The 23425-nt window shown below is 36.8% G+C and overlaps 1 protein-coding gene across 1 annotated transcript in view; it reads left to right on the plus strand.

The window, feature by feature from the left end:
* Positions 1 to 6416: 6416 nt before the first annotated feature.
* dennd1b (DENN/MADD domain containing 1B) overlaps positions 6417 to 23425 on the plus strand; it is a 393949-nt gene continuing 376940 nt past the window's right edge. Inside the window, exon 1 of the mRNA XM_039734662.1 lies at positions 6417 to 6748. Within this exon, the coding sequence (XP_039590596.1) occupies positions 6732 to 6748 (17 nt within the window). The 5' untranslated portion in view covers positions 6417 to 6731. The remainder of the gene's footprint in view (positions 6749 to 23425) is intronic.

Raw genomic sequence — 23425 nt, forward strand, 5'->3', positions numbered from 1 at the left:
ATATTGCATTTTAAATCAACATGAAAATTATGTTCCATAGTGAAAAACAATAGAACAGCTGGTTATTATGTTTTTAATTCTGACACAATAAAACTGAGCCAAAATAAAATGTGCCACGTGCTTATGCATTGTATTGCAATGTAGTTAACACATTAAATTGCATTTAATTCTGGCATGAATAATCTTCTATTGAAGAAAAATATGTTTGCATGATTGCCATATTCATTATTATGCACTTTTTTGTGACTTTTTCTACATTTTTGGTGTATTTTTCTTGGCTGAGCACTCTATATTTGCATAAAGATGAAAGATTTACATATGGAAAACGTCCCCTTTGGGTTAAAGGTACAAATGGTTCCCAGCCATCTCCCCTACTTTGGTCAGTGGAAAAGAAACTTTAAGATAGTTGGTAAATTGTCTTCATCCCTGGTCCCTTGTGGTTGTAGAAGATGACTTATCGTGGGCTGTTTTTAATAAACTGGAAATCCTGACGCACACCTTACATCACAAAAGTCTCAGTTGCCTCACGTCAGCAAACAAAAGATCAGCAATGGAAGTTTTTTCAGTGTCTGAGTGATAGAAAACTATGTACTCTGCTCCTATTAAAAAAAAACAAGTTTGTATTTTGTTTTTCATTTTATATTAACACTTTTCATTGATATATGTATAGTTGTACTGTATGTTTATAACAAATTAATCTAATATTAATAATGATAAACATTTAATATTTATTGGATTAGTTTTTTCTGGAATTATAGCTGCTAAATTACTAAAATCTGTTTTACACTGGGTGTTATTTTTAAGGGTTTTAATTTATAGTAAATTACTGGTCCTGTACTGGTGTTTACAGTAGTTTACTTGAACTATACAGTAGTGTACTGTTGCATGATTTCAGCAAATAACTTATTTTATTTTACAATTTCTTACTGTACTACTTACAGTACTTACTGGCAACTCTGCTGCCAATAATTTACTGTAAAATTGATGGTGAACTTCTTTCAAGTGTTTGGAAAGCTTCCTACAGACACCACATAGACAACTACAGAATCAGGATGCTAGAACAATAACACATCAGTGCTAGGCATTATATCATTGTCTCACCCATGTCTTACTACTTAATTGTCATTATTTGTAGAACACCTTCACTATTCTGTAAAACTTAATGTTGCATAACCATTCTTATTCATGTAACCTCATTTTATTCAGCCATTCTGGGCAAATGGATTGCCATGGTTCACTGGATAGCCCAGTACATTCATGTTCACTGGTCATCACAGAGTTACAGAAGTTGTGAAGGATGTCACTTCCCACATTAAAGGAACACAGTCTCCTAAGCTGCATAATGACACATTTTTCTAAAAATAACTTTTAATACCTTAAAAACATATTAATTCTGAGTAAAGTCAATCTAAATTAATTAAGTGATATACCCAGAAATTATGTCTTTAAGTGATGGTACTAATTAAAGCAATGAGATCCATTCATGGCATTATTATGTAAATCATACGTGTTAATGTGACACCCAAGAAATTTAAGTCATTTGTACTAGAAGTGGATACGTAAAGCCTTAAAACCTACTGATTTTGAGTAAAGTCAGTTTAGGTCAGCTGAGTACTTGGAACAAAGCTGCCAAGGAATTTTGAGGAGCCTGTGGGATGAGGGGAACAGCCCAGTTTTGCTTGTTTTACTTGTTTTACATACATTTTTTATGTCAATTTTCTGTTTTATTGTTTTAAAACTGATCTTTTATTTTTTCACATTTTCCCAAAAATATGTACTTCTTTTTAATTTTACTTATTATTTTGTTAGTTGTATGACTGAATTGTATATGGATTAAGTTCATGGTTGTGGCCTAGTAAGGAGATATAGGGCAGCAAAAATCTACCTTGCCTGAGGCGACATTGTTTCACTCGCTGGCCTCGACCGGCACGCACACATGCAGTAGAAAAATGGGTGACTGCACATATGCACACTTACTGCCTCCCTCCCCTGCCATAGTAGGACAGGAAGAAGAAGAACAGGTCTGAGAGAAGTTTTATTCTTGAGGCTGATAGAGGCATCAGAATAGATAGCAGGAGAAGTTGTGATCAGTATGGGGGCTCCCTAAGGATGACTGCCTTTGCTTACAATGGGGTTGCAGGGTGAATGCACCATGTTGAGGTCAGCCTACAATCATCCTTCTTGTGTGACGGGACATAAAGCGATAATGATGACAATTCTCTTGACATTTGTGGCTATATAGACTTCAAAAAATATTACTTTGTAAAAGTAGTCTTTCAAAACCACATTCTTATCAGCTTCTTCAACAAATACAGAAATTTGAAAGTGTAAATTAAAAAAGTATGATACTGAAGGTAATTATACAAAAATGGTAAGCTTATGTGTGTAATATAATGGCATGTTTACGTTCAGTATAGTCATCACTAAGAGCACTGCCGGCAAACTTAAATATCTTATTTAGGAAGGGCCGTCACTAAGCATTTCAGGTTCATGTAAAAACTCGCAACAGCATGCCTCAGCTCACAGACACTTAATTACCCCTCTGTCTGCCTGTAGGAATTTGGCAATCAACCAACTGGAGTGTTGTGAAGACGCACGACAAACAGAAGGTGCATGTATACAGTGACAATGGGCTTCCACTGGGAAAATGACAGGCATGAAGTGGTTTAAGTATCACTCATATATATTTACAAAATCTTTTTGATATTTTATACTTTTAAGTATGTGATACAAATTTTGTAACTGCAATAACTTCTGTAGGTATAGTCTTCTCTAATGTGGATGATGTGAATTATTGGTTTTTACTGCATTTGCTATTTCTGAGTTATGCTGTTGCTTCAATGCACAATTCTTAATACACTGTACCCTGCCCTTAACGATTTTCTTACAGCTTTACAGATATTTTATTTACAGATATTCCTGATGTCTCTTTTTATTCTGGTGTTTATAACCTTTTATTTAACACTGATATATTAATATATACATATATATCTACATATATATATATGTACATATATATATATATATGTACATATATATATATATATGTATATATATATATATATATATATATATATATATATATATATATATGTATATATATATATATATATATGTAGAAGACTGGCCCGGACACAGAATATCCAAAATAACACGTTTATGTCCTGCACACAATACAGTGCTCCAATACACACAATACTCAGTCCTTTTTTTTCCTTTCACTGCCTCTACTCCTTTCTTCCTAAGCTTCGTTCTCCTCCTCCCGACTCTGGCTCCTTTAATGGAGTGAGGCGGCCTCTTTTATAGTGCACCCGGAAGTGCTCCAGGTGTCTCTTGATTAACATCCAGCAGCACTTCCAGGTGTGGCGGAAGTGCTGCATGCCCAAACTCTGGAGCTGTCCTGGTGCCCCCTGGTGATGGCCACGGACCCCCACTGGTTGAGCTTCATAGCTCCAATTCCGTGACCCCGTTGTAAACCAAGTGGGCTGCCCTCTCATGTCCCAGGGGAGGTACTCCTGGGAGTACGCCCATTCCCTCGGTCTTCTCTTGAAAAGGTCCCATACGGGCAGGATCCCAGGCCATCCATCACTATATATATGCAGCATACATTTTCTCAAACATTTTAAATTTACATATCCAGTTTAGGATTGCCGGGAACTGTTACCCATGTTAGCTACAATGGGTGTGCAAGGTCAGGTTTGAGGGTATGCTAATGTACAGTACACACCCAGACTCACATTGGGATGCATTTCACATTTCTTGTCTTGAATCCTAGTCTAGTCAAATCCTGTGTGGAGTTTATATGTTTTCTTCCTGTCTACATGAGTTTTTCTCCATTTCTTTTTCTTTTTCATATGTGAAACTTGTACTTTTAAAAATAAAAGTGCCAAAGTAGTTCTTCAAAGCAATGCCATAAAGGAACTATTTTTGGTCCCCAAAAGACCCATTCATGTGAAGGTTCCAGAAAGAGCCTTTATTTTTTTAGATCCAAAACAAGCTCCATACAATAGTTAACCATGACTAGATGGTTACATATTTGGAAATACCAAATAGTTTTAAATGACTCTCAATTATATAATGGTTGTCAATTGGAAACATGTTACAGGCACATTATATAAAATAATTCATAAATTTTGAGTAACTACAGTTGTGGAATTGGCAGCAGAAGTGATTCAAAAAGGGCTACACAATGAATCAGTAGTGGAAATGCAAACATTTTAGCTTTCATTGAGTCCACCCCCTGAGCCACCAAACTTCATTGCCTTTCTGGCAAAATAAACAAATATTTACATGAAATAGCTGTAAATAGCTCAGAGCTTTTAAATCTGTTTATTTTGTACTGTCAAAATACATTAGGAAGAAAGTAATAAATAATGAAGACAGCCAACTAAGAGGTTAGAGCATTTTAGGGATGGATGAATGAATGAATGGATGCCACAATGTAGACTAAACAACATCTGGCTATGAAAGCTGGTAACAAGGAGACTGTAGCATTCAGAGATGAAGGACATCAGCCTGTAGGGCTGAAAGCACTTAAGCATGAAGATCACTGTCCAGAAGATTGAGAGGACTTCATGAATGGAAGACAGCACGCTGTAGGCCAAGACATTTAATGAGAAGACTGAAGTACTGTATGTACAAATGAAAGACTCTCATCAGATGGGTGAAGCATTCAGGGATGGACACACATACCTGTAACTTTTACAGCATCTCTTGATGATGGCTATGAACTAGAAGACAGTATAGGGTCCAAAGAATTAACACAGTAAACTGTAGCTTGTTAGTTATTTCAAAAAGAATGTTACAAATCAGCAGAGTATTATAAATCCAGGTGGGATGGGAGATACTCTTCAGGCTGCAGTGCTAGTGTGAACACTCGTCTGTTTGACAAGGTCTTTGAAATTAGCAACTTTTCTAATGAAAGCAACATTCATTTAGTTGAATTAGACAAGGTACTTGCTCTTACACAGATTTGGTACAGCTTGGCTTCAAATCTCACTTATAAATTGGTTGCAGCATTTATTTGAATGGCAAGACTGGCATGTAACTGTACTTCTGAAAGAATCAGCAACCAGTGCCATTTAAGAAAAAAGTAGTATTTTTTTAGTGCAGGTATATTTAAAAGCCACGACATGCATCACTGACAATTGGCTTGCTTGTGCATAGAGTTATGCAGAAACCGATGGTGTGACTCAGATAGACATTCAATATGTTGGCTCGTTCTTCAACACATGGCCGAAACTGGGTTCAAATTCTACTAGCGGACTTTAAAATCATCTACAGCAAGTGGTAAAGCTTGTATAGTACTGATAAAGATCACAAAAGAGAGGAGTGAGAAACACTTTGAGAATTAGAATATGTAAGCAGGCACAAAGGCCATTAAACTGTAGATTTTTTTGGTATTCATATACTGTGAATTCAGAAAATATTCAAGCTCCTTCAATTTCTGAACACTTAACTGCATTTTAAATTTATTGTAAATGGATAAATTTGCGGTCCTTCCTGTGTCGAGTTTGCATGTTCTCCCCGTGTCTGTGTGGGTTTCCTCCCACAGTCCAAAGAGATGCAGATTAGGTGCGTTGGCGATTCTAAATTGTCCCTTGTGTGTGCTTGGTGTGTATGTGTGTGAGTGCCCTGCAGTGGGCTGGTAGCCTGCCCGGGGTTTGTTTCTTGCCTTGCGCTCTGTGTTGGCTGGGATTGGCTCCAGCAGACCCCCCGTGACCCTGTAGTTAGGATATAGCGGGTTTGATAATGGAAGGATAAATTTGCCATTTTTAACCATCAGTCTACTCAATAACCCATTATGACACTGAAAACACGTTTTCAGAAAAGTTTGAAAATTTATTAACGATTAAAAGCTTAACTTTTTTATTCATGTAAAACTCCCTTGTATATGTACACAAACACTTTCACTTGCTCATTTTCATTTTATTACTATTTAATTTAATATTGTTTCTTTGTATCAGTATACTGCTGCTGGATTATGTGAATTTCCCCTTGGGATTAATAAACTATCTATCTATCTACTTTATAATTGCACTATTGTGCAAAAGTTTATCATTTATGTTGTTTAACTGATGCTATTTGTATGTGATGTTGTGTCATGTTATAAGCAGCTCCAAAGCTACCAAGATAAATTATGTACATGAAGTGATCCTGATATTGATGTAGACGTAGGCCAGTATACGAATCAATTGATCACAGTAGCTAAGAGGTTGTAGAGCATTAGGAATGGAGGACGCTGTATAAGGAAGTGAATTCACGTCGGCCCGCTCCTGCCATTTTCTGAATGCGTATTCACGCAATGAGTACAGATTTATAATTTTAATCACAATCCTAATCCTATGCGCCTCCCATAGCGTCCTCTTTACCTGAACAACCGACGTGTTGCTGTCCGTGGGCTGCGCGCGCCGACGACTATCAGGTGCTGATCAAAGACGTGACGTCACACCGACTCCTGCTGCACTTCCTGGTTTTTTCGGTTTGCTCCGAGGAGCCGTGTGTACTAGCGAGGAGGGGAACCGAAACACAGAGTGCTGACCAGAAGAATAAATGGAAATAGTAGGCGAAGTGTATGGGAAAGAAAATGTGATGTGCAACTAAGCAGCGAGTCTGAAATTAATGAGCCACTTTCGGAAGCAGGCGGCACAATTGCAGTCGCTCTTTGCGGATTCCGACAGCACGAACCCAAGCCGGTGAAGAAGGGAGATGTTGTAAAAAACAGCGAAAACATGGACAGCAGAATCAAGTAAGTGTAGTCCAAGACGGTCATAACGTGAGGGGAGAATGCGGAGGCGGTGGAAACTCGTTGTATTTGCTCCAGCGGATGAAATTTTGAGGTTGCCACAAGGAAACGGTGGCCTCTGAAGTAGGGACTGGCATTGGTGTCGATCGCTGTGCCGCGGCAGGCCCACGTTGCTGCCTTGTCCACGAGCCGAGCCAGTCCGGTCAGTAAAGGAGAGTACCGTAATATCATCCATCCTCTGTCGCTTATGCGTATTCACCCAAGTGAGGCGCGCATCAGTGCGCTGCCTGCGGGCGCTTTACGTGCCTTTTACCATTCTTAGCATCAACATGAATTAAGATCGCCAATAATTTTGTCGTTTGTAACCAGATTCCAAAAGCACCTGCCGCACTCATTTAAAACAGTAAAAGTGGGTGAACAGATGGAGCCCGTAGAAAAACTACAGTCTGTAGGTTAACGAGCGGAGAAACAAGGGTTAAAAATAAACTCGAGCTCTCTCGCAGAAAGAGCCCGCGGCAGCTAAAATAGCAGACAACTTCAAACAGTGCTGAAGGGCCTCGAGAAGCTGTCACTGCTGGCTTTCAGCCACTTTGAAGTCTTTGCGTTGACCCTTTAGACGCGAGTCAGGTAAGTGAACTTACTGGCCCAGGTGCAGTTTGAAAGTTTTTTTAATGTCCGCTTCTCATGGACCTGTGATATTTTGTATTATGTACGTTTTGTCAGTTTCGTCTGTTTAATACTTAATAGGTGACCTACCAGTCGAGCTGGAGACCACAAGACTGAAAGATAAAATTGTACCACTGACTCAACTGTGTTATCCATAGCAAAACCTTTCCCATCAGTGTAGTCTCCATTTAGTGGCCTAGCTAATACATCAGGAGCCTGTGGGGAAAAATATTGAGGGACACCCCCCATATATTTTAAGGAAAAATATAAAAACTTAAACGTTTAATAAGATGGAGATATTTTTGATTAAGTACAGAGCTAGTTTTTATAGTCAGATATTGAAGTTTTTTCCAAGAGGACACTGTAAATACATTATAATAATAATTCTTTACATTTATATAGTGCTTTTCTCACTACTCCTAGCACTGTCTGTGCAGGTAGAACCCAGGAAGCAAACCCACAATCTCCTTACTGCCAAGCAGCAGCGCTATTACTATTTCAGGAACATAAATTTATCATACTTTGTATGTACAGTTTCAAGTACTAGAAGCAGTACATACATATCTACTTACTCATAGATCTACCTCAATCAGAGCTTTGCTGCTTCTGTCAACAATACACATGGATCCACTTTGTTCAGAACTATTCATTGCTGAGATCCAATACTACTGTTGTCTTCCATGAAAGCACTCCCCATAACACATTTCATGTGTTGGTTAACTAATACAACTGGCCCCAGTGGAAGGGAAATTCACTGTTGTTTTATATTCTATTTAATGCTTGTATCTCACTGGTTAAACAAACTTTCATATTACATCACAGCGCGTTGCTTCTCGGCTCACTGCCCCGTTGCATATGCTTTTATCCAGCTGCCCTCCCTAATTTCAAGGGTAGGATTACAACTGCCAATTTGAAGAATATGGTTTTAAACCGTAAGACCAATGATAAATGCTGTTAGAATTTGTAACCGGAACTGTCATTGGTCTAGCAATTTGAAACCATACTCTTTCAAATCACCGGTTGCAATCTTGATCACATTTGCTTGCTGCTTGTAAAACGGTGGGAATATTTGAAAAACAAACAAACAAAAAAAAAAAAAAGACAGGCATTTAGGGGGCTCCCCAGTCTAGGGGACTTAAGGGATTTCCCATCCATTTCATGCAGTTAATATGTCACTACTTCCATTATAAGTATTAACACGTCTCCATCAAAGCTGTTTAATCAAGATAATGGTCACAGAAATCCTGCACAGGAAGAGCCACTGCATTTCAGGACATGCTAGCAATAGAACATTAGAAGAAGTGTGATGAGAACAGGCCATTTAGCACAACGCCCACCAATCCTATCCATGTGAAGGATACTTTCTGTGTTTTTCAAGTTGAAGTTTCTTTTTCACAATCATGTATGTATTAATTTGCTGCATGAAACTGTGCTCTGATATTAAGCATTTTTTATACATTTTAAAATTACCTTGTCTGTTGTAGCAGTTTTCATTGGAGGTCTAGGATACAGAGGTTAATAGGTGATAGAAAAGCCTTAAAACCTACCAGACATGACCACTTTGAAATGACGGAGATTCCAAGTTAAGAAAATATTCCTACCACATTTATGAGGCATTCGTGCCTCGCTTATTATAACACTACTTGGTAACTTAATTCCATATGTCTGTGGTTGTTTATGTTAAAAGCTTGTAAGGTTTGTGTGAAATGTACCTTTAACAAGTTTCCAACTATGTCCCAGTGTACTCCCTTCATAATTTTAAACACTTCATACATGTCACGTCTTAATCTCGTTAAGTAAACTGAAAAGACTCCTCTGTTTCAATCTTTCCTCGTCCTCTTCAGTCCTGGAATCAGACTAGTCGATTCTCTGGACTTTATGTACACCAGGTGAGGTCTCAACAGTGTGTTATAAAGCTTGAACATAACACATTGTGTTTTATATAAGCTATCAGTCCTTCTCACAAGGTGTACTTTCAAGTTTCAGACCTTGCTTTGTGTGTTTAAAACCTCCCATTGTATATTCAGTCTCAAATGAGGGAGGGGCCAAAACTTAAAATGCATCCTGTATTGTAATACTTTTTTAAACACCTTCAAAATACTCCTTCAGATATGTGAGTAATAAATCAAGTATGGGCGTTAAAGTAGAAAATGAAAACTTCAGACTCTTGTAGGTTTTGCTCTACCTTCCTTTTTGCTATTTAGTGGTTTGCAATGAATGTATCAGACTAATTTATACATGCAACATCACATCTGTGGGAAATCAGCTTTAATCTGATAGTACAGTTCACGAACACCAATTAAACATTTTTAAATTCCAGTGCCACTTTGTGGCAAAATTGTAATCTGTAATTGAGAAGTTTTTGTTGACTTATTTGCAACAAATAAAATGAAAGACTGTATAGAGAATCAATGGTTGGGGCCTGGCATTGTTTGGTGTGTTTTACCTTCTCCATCAGTCCTTTATTGTCGTTAACGTCTTGTTGCTGTTAATGGTGATATTAACCTTTTCCTGACTATCTGCTAGGTCTGCATCATTGGTCTCATCTGTAGTATGTATGCTTGTTCAAATTATCATTTTAGTGTATTTTTTTTAATGTAAGGTATAGTTTTTAGTAAAATGGCATCTTTTTATTGTCTCTCTTTTTTTAATTTTCATTTCACTGCACCCCTATTCTCTCATTTTGAATGACCATCCGTTGTGACTTTTTCTCTTTTACTGTGCAATAACACCTCAGGTGTCAAATCTCATAAATGGGGCCTCATGTATAAATGGTGCATATGTACAAAAATGTTGCATAAGAACGTTTCCACATTCATATTGCGATGTATAAAACCACGCACATTTCCATGGTAGCTCTTACCGTGTCGTACACAAGTTCTGCGCTCGGTTTTATAGACTGGCACCCAGCGTCAAAGCAGTGGTACTGTTCCTGTGTGGTTACCCTTTCTTTTTTTAGATCCACATCCCTGAAGTGGCTTTATAAATACACTGAAATTAACTGGATATTGTTTATTAGTTTAATGCATCTGATTGTAATTAACCTGTAACAATATAATGGTTCACAGAATGGCCAAACTATTCTAAATACAATAGATACTTTAGCGTTGTTACTGTCACTGCACCATCTTCTTCTTCTTTCAGCTGCTCCTGTTAGGGGTTGCCACAGCGGATCATCTTTTTCCATATTACTCTCACTGCACTGTATCTGAGTGGGGAATCATAGCTCTACAGCAGCTGATCAGAAAGAGAATTATTGGTATACAGCATCAAGCACACGATGCCTCAGCCATGCTGTCTATTGAACTGCTCTCACATGGCAAATGCTTCAGAGCCTTTCCTGTACTGACCTTGCAGTTCAGAAACAGTTTCATCCCAAGAACTATAAACACACTCAATCATTCCATCAATTGCTCCATGTAGAATGCTTTGTACTTATAAGTACAATTACCTTACTGTAAACTTGCACTACAGTTATAATATTACACAACCTGAGCCACTTTATAAAGCGCGTATTTACATATGATAACGATATAATTTTTAACATGAAATGCAGCAAAATATGTTTATTATATTATACAGATAAAACTTTAACTTCATTTAAATAATCTATATTGTTAATAGTTAAACATGCAAGGATACGGTGCCGCAGCACTAGCGAGTCTCTGGCGCTCCTTTCACGGATTGTTCCTGTCTCGTGCTGTATTCTTGCTGGTGGTGGCACAACACTGGAAGGATAGATGGATAGAATAATTTAACATGTACTATGATGATATTTCAATGTTCCTTAAAAGTTGTGAAGAATCTGCGTTCTAAGCTTACAGATGGTTTAACGTCTATTGCAAAGCTGATTGTGTGGTGATTAGGTATTTGGAGAAAGAAAAGGAACAACAAGAGCCCCAAGGTACACATACAAATCATCCTCCTGGTACATCTGGCCATGCTTGAGATATAATACACTTGGCCCAGTACATCTCCCATTTCTGGAAAAAATTCTTGTATTGATCTTTTGTTACCAAGTCTATAGTCTTTTTCCTGGATTTCTTTCATGGTAGCAAATCTTCCCATCACTCTCAGTTTTTATTTCATGAAGAAAGCACTGGCAAGTATGGGGAGTTCAATGCAGTGGTGGCTGGTGGTCTTTCAAACAGGGGAAGCACATTTTAGGCCTACATCATAAAATGAGTCAATTATTACATCATATTCTTTATATGTTTAATTTTGCCCTCATTTTGTTTTTTTTTAGAAAATGATCTGTGACCCTGTCATACGAAACTGGGAGATTTTTCCACAGACTTGACCAGTTTCATCTCAATGACCAGCAGAGCAAGGTCGCTTAAATGGTTTTGGCCCAGTGTGTTGTGACTGTATGACTTACTCGTTTTTAAGCAGGTGAAGTTCCTTTCTGCATCTGCTGATGTAGCTCCAATTGTTGGCATTAAAGACAGTAACTTGTAGAGCTAAGGCATTCCACTATCCATTTCCATGGCTGTGTCTTGTCCTGCAAGTCAGGATTTGAATAAACGACTTGGAGTTCAGATCTCAGTCTGCCTAAATCAAAGAAATGTCCATAACTTTTCAGAACACTCTGGAATGCCTCTTCAGGGAACACCGTTCACATCCCATCAAATTTCCATGGATTGATTAGTTCTAGGAGTCACATACTTTCCAAATTATCTGCTCCATAAGATTGTTTAGGATGGCCATGTGCAGATTTCTGTAGTGCTCCTGGGGTTCCTGTAGTTGTGACAGACACTAACACTTTTGCCTAGGCTCATTTTGAGGATCTGACACGAGACTTGCCACTTTTGCATAAACAGCTTTGAAAGCCTCCTTTGACCTCTTTTCCTTTGAAAAAGCAATACTACTCTCAGTTCTTTTTTTCCAGTAAAGAACATCCATAGCCCTGTGCTGCACAATGTCAACACTGAGTGTGTTCTCATCTACTATGGTGTCATCCTTGATAATCTTTTCAAAAGTCTGCAGGAGTCCATCAGAGTTGTTTACCACAACTTTGTTCTCCATCAGTATTCGTGATGTAAAGTTCCACTGAGTAGGAGCGTTTCTTCGCAACGTTGAACACCTTCCAGACTTGAAAAGACATCCTCTTGGTAATTAAGAAAAAAATGTAGAGTGATTTAAAAAAAAAAAAAAATTCCTGGATTGAGACGCGCATTTTGCCCCCGAGACAACGCCAGATTCAGTTTGTGTGTATACATAGCAGTGTACAAACATTGCATTGAGGGGTATTGTTTTAACTTTAGCCTGAAGTCCATTCAGAGAGGGAACCATGAGAGCAGCCCCATCATAGGTTTGATCTATAAGTTTGTCTTTGTAATTTTAGACCTGTGTGTTTTCATTTAAAATATGAAAGGCAGATTGGGCATCTCGCCCCATGAAACAAAAATATCCAAATTTAACTAATTTCTCTTGAACTTAACTTGCAGTATCTATATATCTGTTACACACAGTTTTTCATGACATGACATGTCACTTGTCTCATCCACATGCCATGCAAAAAAGGGAGCAGTTTGAACTTGACCTTTGATTTCATCAACAACAGTGGTTGCAATAGCAGGAATCAAATAATTTTGAATGCAATGGGACATGCCAGAAAGCACAGAAGAAGACTGAAGTGTGTGGCCAAGACAGAATCATTTTCAGATGATGTTTCAGTGAATTCTTGGCAGTTCCCCTTGATAGCAGATTCACTACCCTCATCATGTCTTCTGAATGCCAACTCTTGATGGCCAAGCAGTGAAGTGACATAAGTTAGGCGGTTATGAAAGGCCCTGTTTCATTGTGTTTTGCCACCTGAATGCAAGTATCATCATTAATTGCATGGTCTGCTCTGGCCCTGCCAAGACAACCTAACCGTGCACATGAATGCTCATGTTCATTGTGTTTTTCTTGTCTTTTGTATGCCCTGTTAAAGTTAGCCAGATCCCCAAAACCAGGATTTCACCAAACAACTTGAGATGGTTTCATTAAGTGTAAAATGCAGTTTTGGGTGCACCATTTTTCTGGATATTTTACCTGGTGCTTTTCAGTAGAGGCATCAGCACTCCTATGTATGGGTATTACATCACAAATACAGTGTTTTAAAGGTGACTAAAAGGGAAGTATACACTGTAAGGCTAGGTTTATACTTCACATGATGTAATGCATGCTCCTCCGGATGCTACTGTTTGTACTTGCATGCGAAATTTACGTAAATCTGGAGGTTTCTACCAGGTGGCAGTGCGAGATATGATTGCTGTGAGAACAGGTTCGGCTTTGCTGTGTTGTGAATTGCCAGTGATAAACTATGAGATTAAGGTGGACATTTCGAGATTTAAATCAAGATGGCACAGAAGATGGTATGTGAGAATTTGGAATATGTGACACTTGAATATTAAAAATGCATTTGTACGTCGTCACAATATTGAAGCATCACATCGATCCCGTAGGATCCGCAAAGCAACTTTCTATCACATGTAGATAGTAAGCAGAGACTCTGACATCACATTCCGACTTTATCACACTGCGGTCCCCGACATTTTGCTGGTACTGCAACTCACGTTAATTTCTGAGGATGTGCTCAGAGGATGTGTCAAATGAACGTGTGACAGCCATGATTTGTGTGCAATCGTGTTCCGAGTGTGAAGTATTAATGGACCCTAACAGTTTAGATCAACAGTTGGCCAAAAATTCCTCATATTTAAAATGTATCAGGAAAACCAAAACATAACTGTCTCAGACAAGAAAAAAATTAACAAACTGCACACAAACATTTATTGGGCTGAGATTTGAACAGGCTTAATCTCATTCAGGATTGTGGTGAGCCAAAGCCTATTTGTTCAGCTTTAGGTGGAAGCTGGAATCAGCCATAGTTTGGGCAACAGCTGTGTACCTGTAATTCTTTGGAATTCATTATAAAACATGCTGTCCAGCTGGGTATTTGCTTTGAAAGTTTTAAACTCTGTTTCTTCTGGAAGTTTGAAATTCCACTTGGCCTTGTCATGTGATTCCAATTTATAGGTCCAGTTGTTCTTTGTAGCGTTGGGTTTTAGTGGGTTGTGTAAATGATGTGTAACGTTACACAATTTTTTCAGCCCTTTTCAGTTGTGGAGTTCATTTACATAATCAAGAGCAGTTGCGATGTGCATTGGAACTAACAGGCCATGGGTACAGGCAGAAAAGAAAAGCCTTAAATCTTACTAAATATGTTCATTTTTCAAGCCAAGATACTGTAGTTGTCAAGTATTGATCGTCATTTTATGATTCTACATACATTGTAAAATAGCTTATACATGCCATTTTTTAACAAAAATGCACACAACAACGTTGTACTTTGTGCCAAAATATTAGCATGCCTGAATTTTTTTTTCCTTCCCAACTTTCAGCAGTGCAGTAGAATCCCTGAATATTGTTAATAGTATATGAGTACTGGCATGCCAAATGGTTACCCAACTGTACATAACTCAGCTTTCAGAGCCCTTCAGCAGATTGGTATCCCTTCCAGGATTTGTGGTTCCTTTTAGCTAATGCTAATAGGTTGGTTAATGGCATCTTTGATTGAGAGCACTATCTCATAGTACTTTATGCTTCTTTAATTTGTTAGTACATGGAATGAGATTGATAAGAAATTAATATCCTAAAATGCCTTACATGACATGTTTAATACAGCAAATTAAGTTTGATGTATGGTAGAGCACAAGCTAATTAAATAAGTTGCTCAGGGGTGATGTAGCGAGTCAGAAGTACTCTTTTAAGCTCTCACCTTGTTGTTATCAGTTCACCTCCTTACCTTCAAATCAACAGGTAATGCCTAAACAGAGAACAAGATCAGTATAAAGCTATTAAAATCAACTTGGAAAAAAAGACTTTCTTTAATGATTTAATTACAGAGTTAATTAATTTTCCAAAGATGTGTGGGGAGTGGAGAGATGTGCACTTTAATGAAATGAAACGATTAGCAATGTTAAGCTGGAATGAAAAGCAGAAGACTAATAGGCCCTTGAGCAATGGAAATGAATACTAAAAGGGTTTTTCTTCTCTTATTCTTGATGAGTGCATTGTTTTGAGTTATTTATTCCAGCAGCTCATTTTTTAAGTAATGTCAGTTTTTTTAACTTGGTGTAACTTGATTTAAAGAAAGATTACATCCTTAGTAAAAAACATACTTTTGTGATTATATTTACCAAATCTGACACAGAAAGATACTGTAACCAACTGTTTTCTATTTATGTACATGTGATTAATTTTAAGACTAACTATTGTGAATTTGTTAACTTGAAAGTCCAGTAACTGCACTAAATTATGATTTATGAGTCCAATTCTTCTTTGTAGTGTTGGGTTTTATTCGTTGTGTAAATGACATATAATGTTACACGATTTTTACAGCACTTTTCAATTGTGGATTTCATTGACATACAGTGGAACCTCAGGTCATGAAAATCTCAGAACACGTACAAATCGGGTTACAACCAAAAAGTTTGCCAAACTTTTGCATCTGTTCACGACCACACACTCGGGTGACGAACAAGCCAGTATCCCTTCCGGTTCATACACGCTGATGATTTCTGCATGTGTTCAGTCTCTCCCTGTACATTGTTCTCGGTCAGACATGCGTGCATTTTCTGTGAACTCTTTGTGATCTATTTTGTGTGCTTTTGCATTAATTTTGCAATTAACCATGGCCTCTAAGCAAGTGAAGAGTGGTAGTGTTGGTGAGAAGAAAGGTTCGAAGAACATTGAAATTGAGTTAAAGAAAGAAATTATTGAAAAGTATGAGTGTGGCATTTGTGTTACTGATCTTGCCGCCGAGTACAAGAAGAGATTTTGACTATTTTAAAGCAGAAAGAGGCCATTAAAGCAGCTGATGTTGCAAAAGGAGTTGCAGTGTTAACCAAGCAGAGGCCTCAAGTGCTGGAAGAGGTGGAAAAACTGTTGCTAGTGTGGTTGAACGAGAAGCAACTTGCAGGGGATAGCGTAAGTGAGGCGATGTTATGTGAGAAAGCCAGGAAAATTCGTGGTGATTTGCTGCAATGTTAGTTTTCTTGGTTGTTTATGATTAGTTTTTGTATAAATTAAGGATTTTTAAAATTTTCATTTTTTCCACCCTGTGCTTAAAACTCATTAAAAAAAAAAAAGTGTTTACAGCGAGCGGTTCATAAGGCTGTAGCGTGAACTCTTGCAATGTTAGTTTTCTCTGTTCAAGGTTTTCTCAGTGTTATTCAATGTTTTTATATTTAGTTTACTATTACAGTGTGCATTCTATGGTATAAATTAACTATTTTTTTGCTTAAAAATCTTAAAAAAATATATTTACATACAGTTCGTACGGCCTGGAATGGATTCATTGTATTTACATACAATCCAATGGGGGAAATTAGTTTGGGTTGCGACCAGAGTTTTGGAACGAAGTACGGTTGTGACCTGAGGTTCCACTCTAATCGGGAGCAGTCGCAATGTGCAATTGTGACCACATTCGTCTGGTCTGACATACCCAGTAACTCAGTCTGACCAATCTGTTATTCACTCCAATAAAGTAACCAAGATTTTATGTTAAATTGTAGGGTTGGGCTTGTAGGCACATGAGAGCTAATAACTAGGGCCCACGATTTACCGTGGCAAGAAATCGTAAATTCCGAGGCAGATTTTTTAAAAATTCTGCGGCGTACCGTGGGCACAGAAAATGCAGTACCAGAACTCCATAAGACTAATTCATAACCCAAGCAATATAAATGCAATTTTTCTTATTCTTAATAATAATCAATCATAATTCGTAATACTAATCAAATAGGTATATCAAAGCGTTCACATCTGCACATTTTAATCCACAGATTTACTTTAGGCAAACGATGCTGAAACATATGTAGGCATAATATTATTTTCAACAGATTATCGAATAATGTTTCTAAAGTTATTGTTTATTGTTGAAGAAAATGGCACTGTAAGCTCGTACGTTTTCTTGTGGCATAGAATATCTCAGTGGTGACAACACCAATCCATATTTTGAGAATGAATGTTCCACATCAACAGAAGAGATCAGCAATGCAATGTAAACTTTAGCAAGAGCTGCTAAGCGAGGCAGTCTGTCCTCTTAAGGCACGCCAAAAATCAGTATCAGCTGGAATTACTTCACAAGATGCTATGTCCAGATAAACTTGCTATTCATCTGCTGCAGCCATCATTGTTGGTACTGATGGTGCATGATCAGCAAAATTCTTCGATAAGAGTGGTAGCTGTTGTGGATCAAATATTCTCACAGATCTGAATAGGTCTATTGCCGACTGTTTGGTTCGCACAAAATATTCTTCAAGTTTAGCAGCAGCATTATGCTTTACATCCTCACAGCTGCTGGTTGCAATTGGAAATCTGGACGATTTCAGGCAAGACAGTCTACTTTGTTGTAGACATCGACAGCCATGAATGACTGTGCCTGAAAAGAAGTCAAAGTGTTCATAATTGGCTGGCAGTGATAAGATACAAATTCAAGTTCAGCTCTCAGCTCGTTAAGTTTATCAGTACTTTGCAGCAACGCCGATAGCTTCTTTAACTGAACTGTAGCTCCACTGTGTTCGATTTCAGTAGCAACGAACGAGATATTAATGAGATTATGCAATAGGCTAAAGAAAGAACTTAAAGAACTAATCAAAACTAATCATACTAATATCAATATGCCTCAAATGGTGAGATTTCATTCAGATAGGGTATTTTCTGCGGCAGTTAGGTTAATTCCACGGCGTGGCGTTTTACTGCTGCAAAACCCTAAATTCCGCGGCGTGACGTTAAATTCTGCGGGCCGCGGTAAATCGTGGGCCCTACTAATAACCAAAGAGCGTTCACCTAGAAATATAGTTCATATAATGCATCTACAAGGAATAAGGAGTGTGAGTGTTTTGGACCTCACAGACAGAAGAGAGGCTTATCTGTTTGGTGTCTAATTTTTAATGTACCACAACAAAAGTGATAAAAAGAAACAAAAAATCCAGATTGTAGCCAAAATGGCCTTACTTTTAAAGCATTTGTACAGCACTGACTCTGCTAGGCAGCATGCTAATAGCTGTCAGAAAAAGGGGCAAACTCACGATATTTTGGAAATTTGAAACCATCTCGAAAATTCATCACAATGTTGTGTTATTTGTCATGTCCTTTGATTTCCAGTCATATAATCGGACATCCTCAGATGACAAGGTCTGCAACTCCATTTGTCAAGTCTGACATTCCATCTGACTAGAAGTCAAGTATTGTACCACAGTCTTTTGCTAGGTTTGTAGCCAGTGCTTGTAGAGAGTGCAGAAAATGTTTTAATTTTAAATTGGATGTCATTTATTTCCAGTTTAATGAATATGCAGACCATGTCAAATATCAAATCCCTGATTCTTTACTCAAACAATATTTTTAGAAGTGACTATACAATGAAGGAAAAAAAAGACTCATTATACAATATATGCTTTAAAATACTTCTATCATTCTAGCAATCTTAATCATACTTCACACAAGGATTCCAATGCATTATGTGGTTAACCATTCCAGGTATTTATTGGGATGTGTTTCATGATGAACCCTTAATATTGTTGAGAGGTGAGAGGGTAGATTGATTACAGCCTTAAGCAAGGGAGGGAATCTTGGAAACTACATCAATATGCAACCTTAATGTCAATATTTTTTTTTGGCTAAAAAGTTTTAGGTAATCTACTGAACACATCCTTGTACTGAAATCACAAAGATCCGTATCAGAATTATGTTGTTTTAGGAAGTGAAAAATAGTTGTGCCAAATATCATTCATCTGTGAGCAATACCTGAAAGTTTCATTAAACCTCTTTTCCTGCAGATGAGCTTTGTGCTTTGTTGGTTTAACTGCTGCCTTAGTGTCCCTTTCCATATTGTTGATCAGAAGCTTTTTCTTGCAGCAGTAGGTTTTGCTTCGATGCATTACTTCTCTTACTATTATGGAAAAAGAAACAGTTCTCCACATGGAAGTGCTTCTGATAGAAATCAGGCTTAATATCATCTAAGCTTTATTTTCTAGTGCCTGACTTGCAGCAGGTATGTCGATGCTTAGGTCTGTTGTGATTAATTTCTACCTTGTTCTCTGTGTTTTAACAAATCTGCATTTATATGTGTACCAGATTTGTATTTAATAAGTAGTATCTTCTATACTTGTATTGTAAATGAGAATTGTTCACAGCACTCATTGGCTGCACTCATTAAAGAGTGCAATACAAAAATAAGTGGTATTGTAATTAATTCACTTGCTTTTCGTATTTATTTTTTTAATGGTGTTTAATCCAAATATGTTAACCATTTTATGGTTCTCTTGACATGTAATTCCATTGATCACACTATGTGTTTAAATAAGAAATTGTCCAGTTTAATTTTAATATATATGTTTTGTTTACACATTGTGTTAATTCTGTACTCTTACTAGTGAATTTGCGGGGTGGCCTACATGTTGAAAGGGGCTACTGTACTACATACTTATAATGAACAGAGTGCTTTAAGAAATACATTATTAAAGCAAAAAATCGATTAAAATTAGGCTGCCATGATTGTAAATGTCATTAAACACACATTGGTAGATGTGCATTTAGCAAAAGGAACAGAAATGGAAAACATTTCTTTTGTAAAAATATTCCATAACTAGTTGTGTTATTGACCTCAGTAGTGCCGTTTATTAATCCAGTGTATCGGAAGTACCATGTACTTCTTAGTATACGATATCTGCATGTGATTTTTATTTTAACTAGGGGCTTGTATTATTAGGTCTCAACAGCAGCTTACTCTTGAACATGCTACATATAAATACCAATTATTAAAACATTTGTGCCGTTGTTCATTTCCTGTGTTTGCTGATGTTGGCTTTTGTTGGTGGTGATTGCAAAAGACAATTTTACAGAACATGTCTTAAATACAATTTCTAATATAAAAATAGATGTATTTATTGCTAAAATATTATTGACAGTTACTTCCTGAAACCCTACTTTAAATGTAAATTGGTAAGACATCACCCCCCATGCTGTGTGTTTGAAGTGAAGATCTGTCCCTCCTACTCATTCATTGATGAAGAAAGGAACCTGTTAGTTTAATTGCTTTTTAATATAAGATTTTAAAATTTTAAAACTCTCTGTAGAAATTATTCTGTTCAGGATGCTGTATCTCAGTGAAAATTTAACTCTCTCAACAAATTTTCTTGAAAAATAAATGTTCCATATTTTAACAAAATTAGTCCATGGGGGCCGAGTTGTTTCAAGCGTACGGACAGTCAGACATACATGGCTATTGCAGTAGGTGCTTCATGCATTATATGGGAATACACCTAAAAATGGTAGATTCAACCAGATTAGAAAGAAACATCTTGTACTCTTAGAAACTTTAGGACGGCTTACATTTCTCTAAACCATTATAGAAGGCCCAATTTCAAGAACAAGATAATGAGGAGGCATTGCTGAAGGACTATGAGTGTTCAAATATTTTTCAGGATTTCCTGACTCATCATTGTCTTCCACAGAATCAGTAGATTTGTAAACTGCTTGTGGTGTATTTAAGTATTTTAACATGTATATGTTTAATTCAGCTGCTTCTTTTTTGGTGTTAACAGAGCTCTTTCTCTAAGCCATGAAAGTGGTTTTTAATTTAATTGAGAATCTATATAGATATTTAGTACTAATTCTTCTACATATTCTACTGCTGTTTCCTAATTAATTGGAATATCAATTTTTTTTATTAATTCTCTGCAATGCGGCCCTCTCCTATTTTAAGTAACAACTCAGAAAATTATTTAGCTTAATAACTGAATTTCAGTTTTATTCTCTTATTTGTTAAAAGTGGCAGTTTTTCCAGGTGAATAGTAATCACAATTATGTTGATCTCTGAATTTTTTGTACATATTTAGCTCTAGATTTTTAAAATTGATTTTGTCTGTTATTGTCTGTATATCTTGTACTTTGCTATTGTTTTTTGTTTTATTACTAACATTTTGAGTTAATTTTCTCACAGCAGCTATAGATGACAGTGTAGATGATTGTGATGTTTGGTGTAACAAATTTTGAGTTTGAGCAAGGTCATTAGTACTAATGGGTTAGTAAACATCAAAATGACCTCTGCATAAAGCTCCTTCGCTAGTCAATGTTTTAATCTGTCCCCCTCCTATTTAGCAAATACACGGTTTCTGTAAAGTTTTAGATGCAGTTTTTAAAATTTCTGCTGCGTCTGTCAATTCATAGTTAGTACTGTTGGTTGAAGGATTATTATTGTTCACATACATTATAAAATCCTCATAATTGGTGCAATTTCTGTTATTTGATAAAGCTTCATACACTTCCCAGTATATCACTTCAGATTGCCCAATTTGATGCTGAATTCTGTAACGTAATCAGTACCATGATCACACAGTGATAGACAATAAAATGAACAACTTCCATTGGCCTTTACACATATTAAATGTGTGGAATCAGTCCATTATCAATCAAAGTGATTCCACTTTAATTGATCAAAAGCAATATACAAATAGTCCTCATGTCTGGAAACAACAGTTTACTTCACAGAAAGTGAGATCTAAGAATTGCAATCAATAGGAATCTAAATAATCCCAAATAAAGCTGTAAAATGAAAAATGATGGAAAGTCAAAATAAAACTAAAAACACAACTCTAACATTGAAATTCAAACTACATAAGGGTCACATAATGCTAGTAACTGAACTGAACTAAACTTAGCTTCAGATGTGATTTCACTTCATACACTCAGGCATTTGTTAGCGAGTCTTTTTCCAGTGTGGTTGCGTTAGCACAGTAGTATTTGTTTACATTGTTCACGTGAGCATTAATTTTTACATTTTTCATCATTTGTATGTTCAACTTTAAATTTTTTTTTAATTCTTTCTTTTTTACTCTATTAATTTGTCTTTAGCCTGAAAGCCACAGCCACACAATTGTTATTAGACCGATTTATTACAAAGGGCAATGAAATTCACAGGCTATATTTACAATGTCACTAAAATTCAGCTTTTTAAATTCTGAGATATGTTTTCTCATTTTAAACATATTCATATTCACTACTACAAAAACACAACTGTTTCAGTTTTTAAATTAAATGAGAAATGACATTTTTTTTTTTTTTTGAACGAGTCAGTCACCTTTGCATTTTATATGTTCAGTAGATATATACAATGCAGACATGCTGTTATTATCATAACCAGTTCAGACTGATGGAGAGCTGTTGCCTTTCCTGACAGAACTGGATGCACATCGGGAACCAACTTTGTCAGGCACAAGACCATCACAGGGCACACACACACACACACTCACACTCATGCAAACTTGTACCAATCTAGTTTTAGAGTTGCCATTCAACAAAACCTGCATGTCTTTTGGATTTGGGAGGAAAATCCATGCGGATCTGGGGAGGAGGACATGCAAAATCCACATAGGTACCAATTGCATTCTTTTCTGTTTCCTCTAAGCACCTCATGCTCAATATTTGAAACTGTGATGAGAGTTAGAAAATTGGGTTTTGTGGATTAAGGATCAAGATGACATTATTTGAAAACAGTGAAAAAGTTTAGTTAGTGTATGCAATAGGATTGCAAACCAAAATTTGAAAATCAATATATTTTTAACTTAGTTTTCTTGCCTTTAGTTACTTGTTTTTATCAGTGAAATCAGTAGGTTTTGGGTCTTTTTAACATTTTTACAAATTGAGTTCTAGAACTGTAAAGCTAGTAGAGATGTACTTTCATTCAAAAACTGTAAAGAGTATTAAAAATTAGGCACAGTCAGTGTAAAAGAATGTACTACCTGCAGGCAGGCATGTGAATTGCCCAGGTGCTATCATTAAAATGCAGGATAGGGCAGCTGAGGTGTACATTTTCCTTTTTGAAGTGTGTTTTTACTCTGATGGCATTCCTGAATGTTTCTGCTCTCCAGTTTATTCTTTGCAACAAGTTGGGCCCTGTCATTTTTTTGGATAATATTTGCATACTTCTTATGTGAGCTTTCCCAGATAAGAGTATATGGTGCATACATT

Source organism: Polypterus senegalus, chromosome 14 (genome assembly GCF_016835505.1).
Source record: "Polypterus senegalus isolate Bchr_013 chromosome 14, ASM1683550v1, whole genome shotgun sequence".
Lineage (NCBI taxonomy): Eukaryota > Metazoa > Chordata > Cladistia > Polypteriformes > Polypteridae > Polypterus > Polypterus senegalus.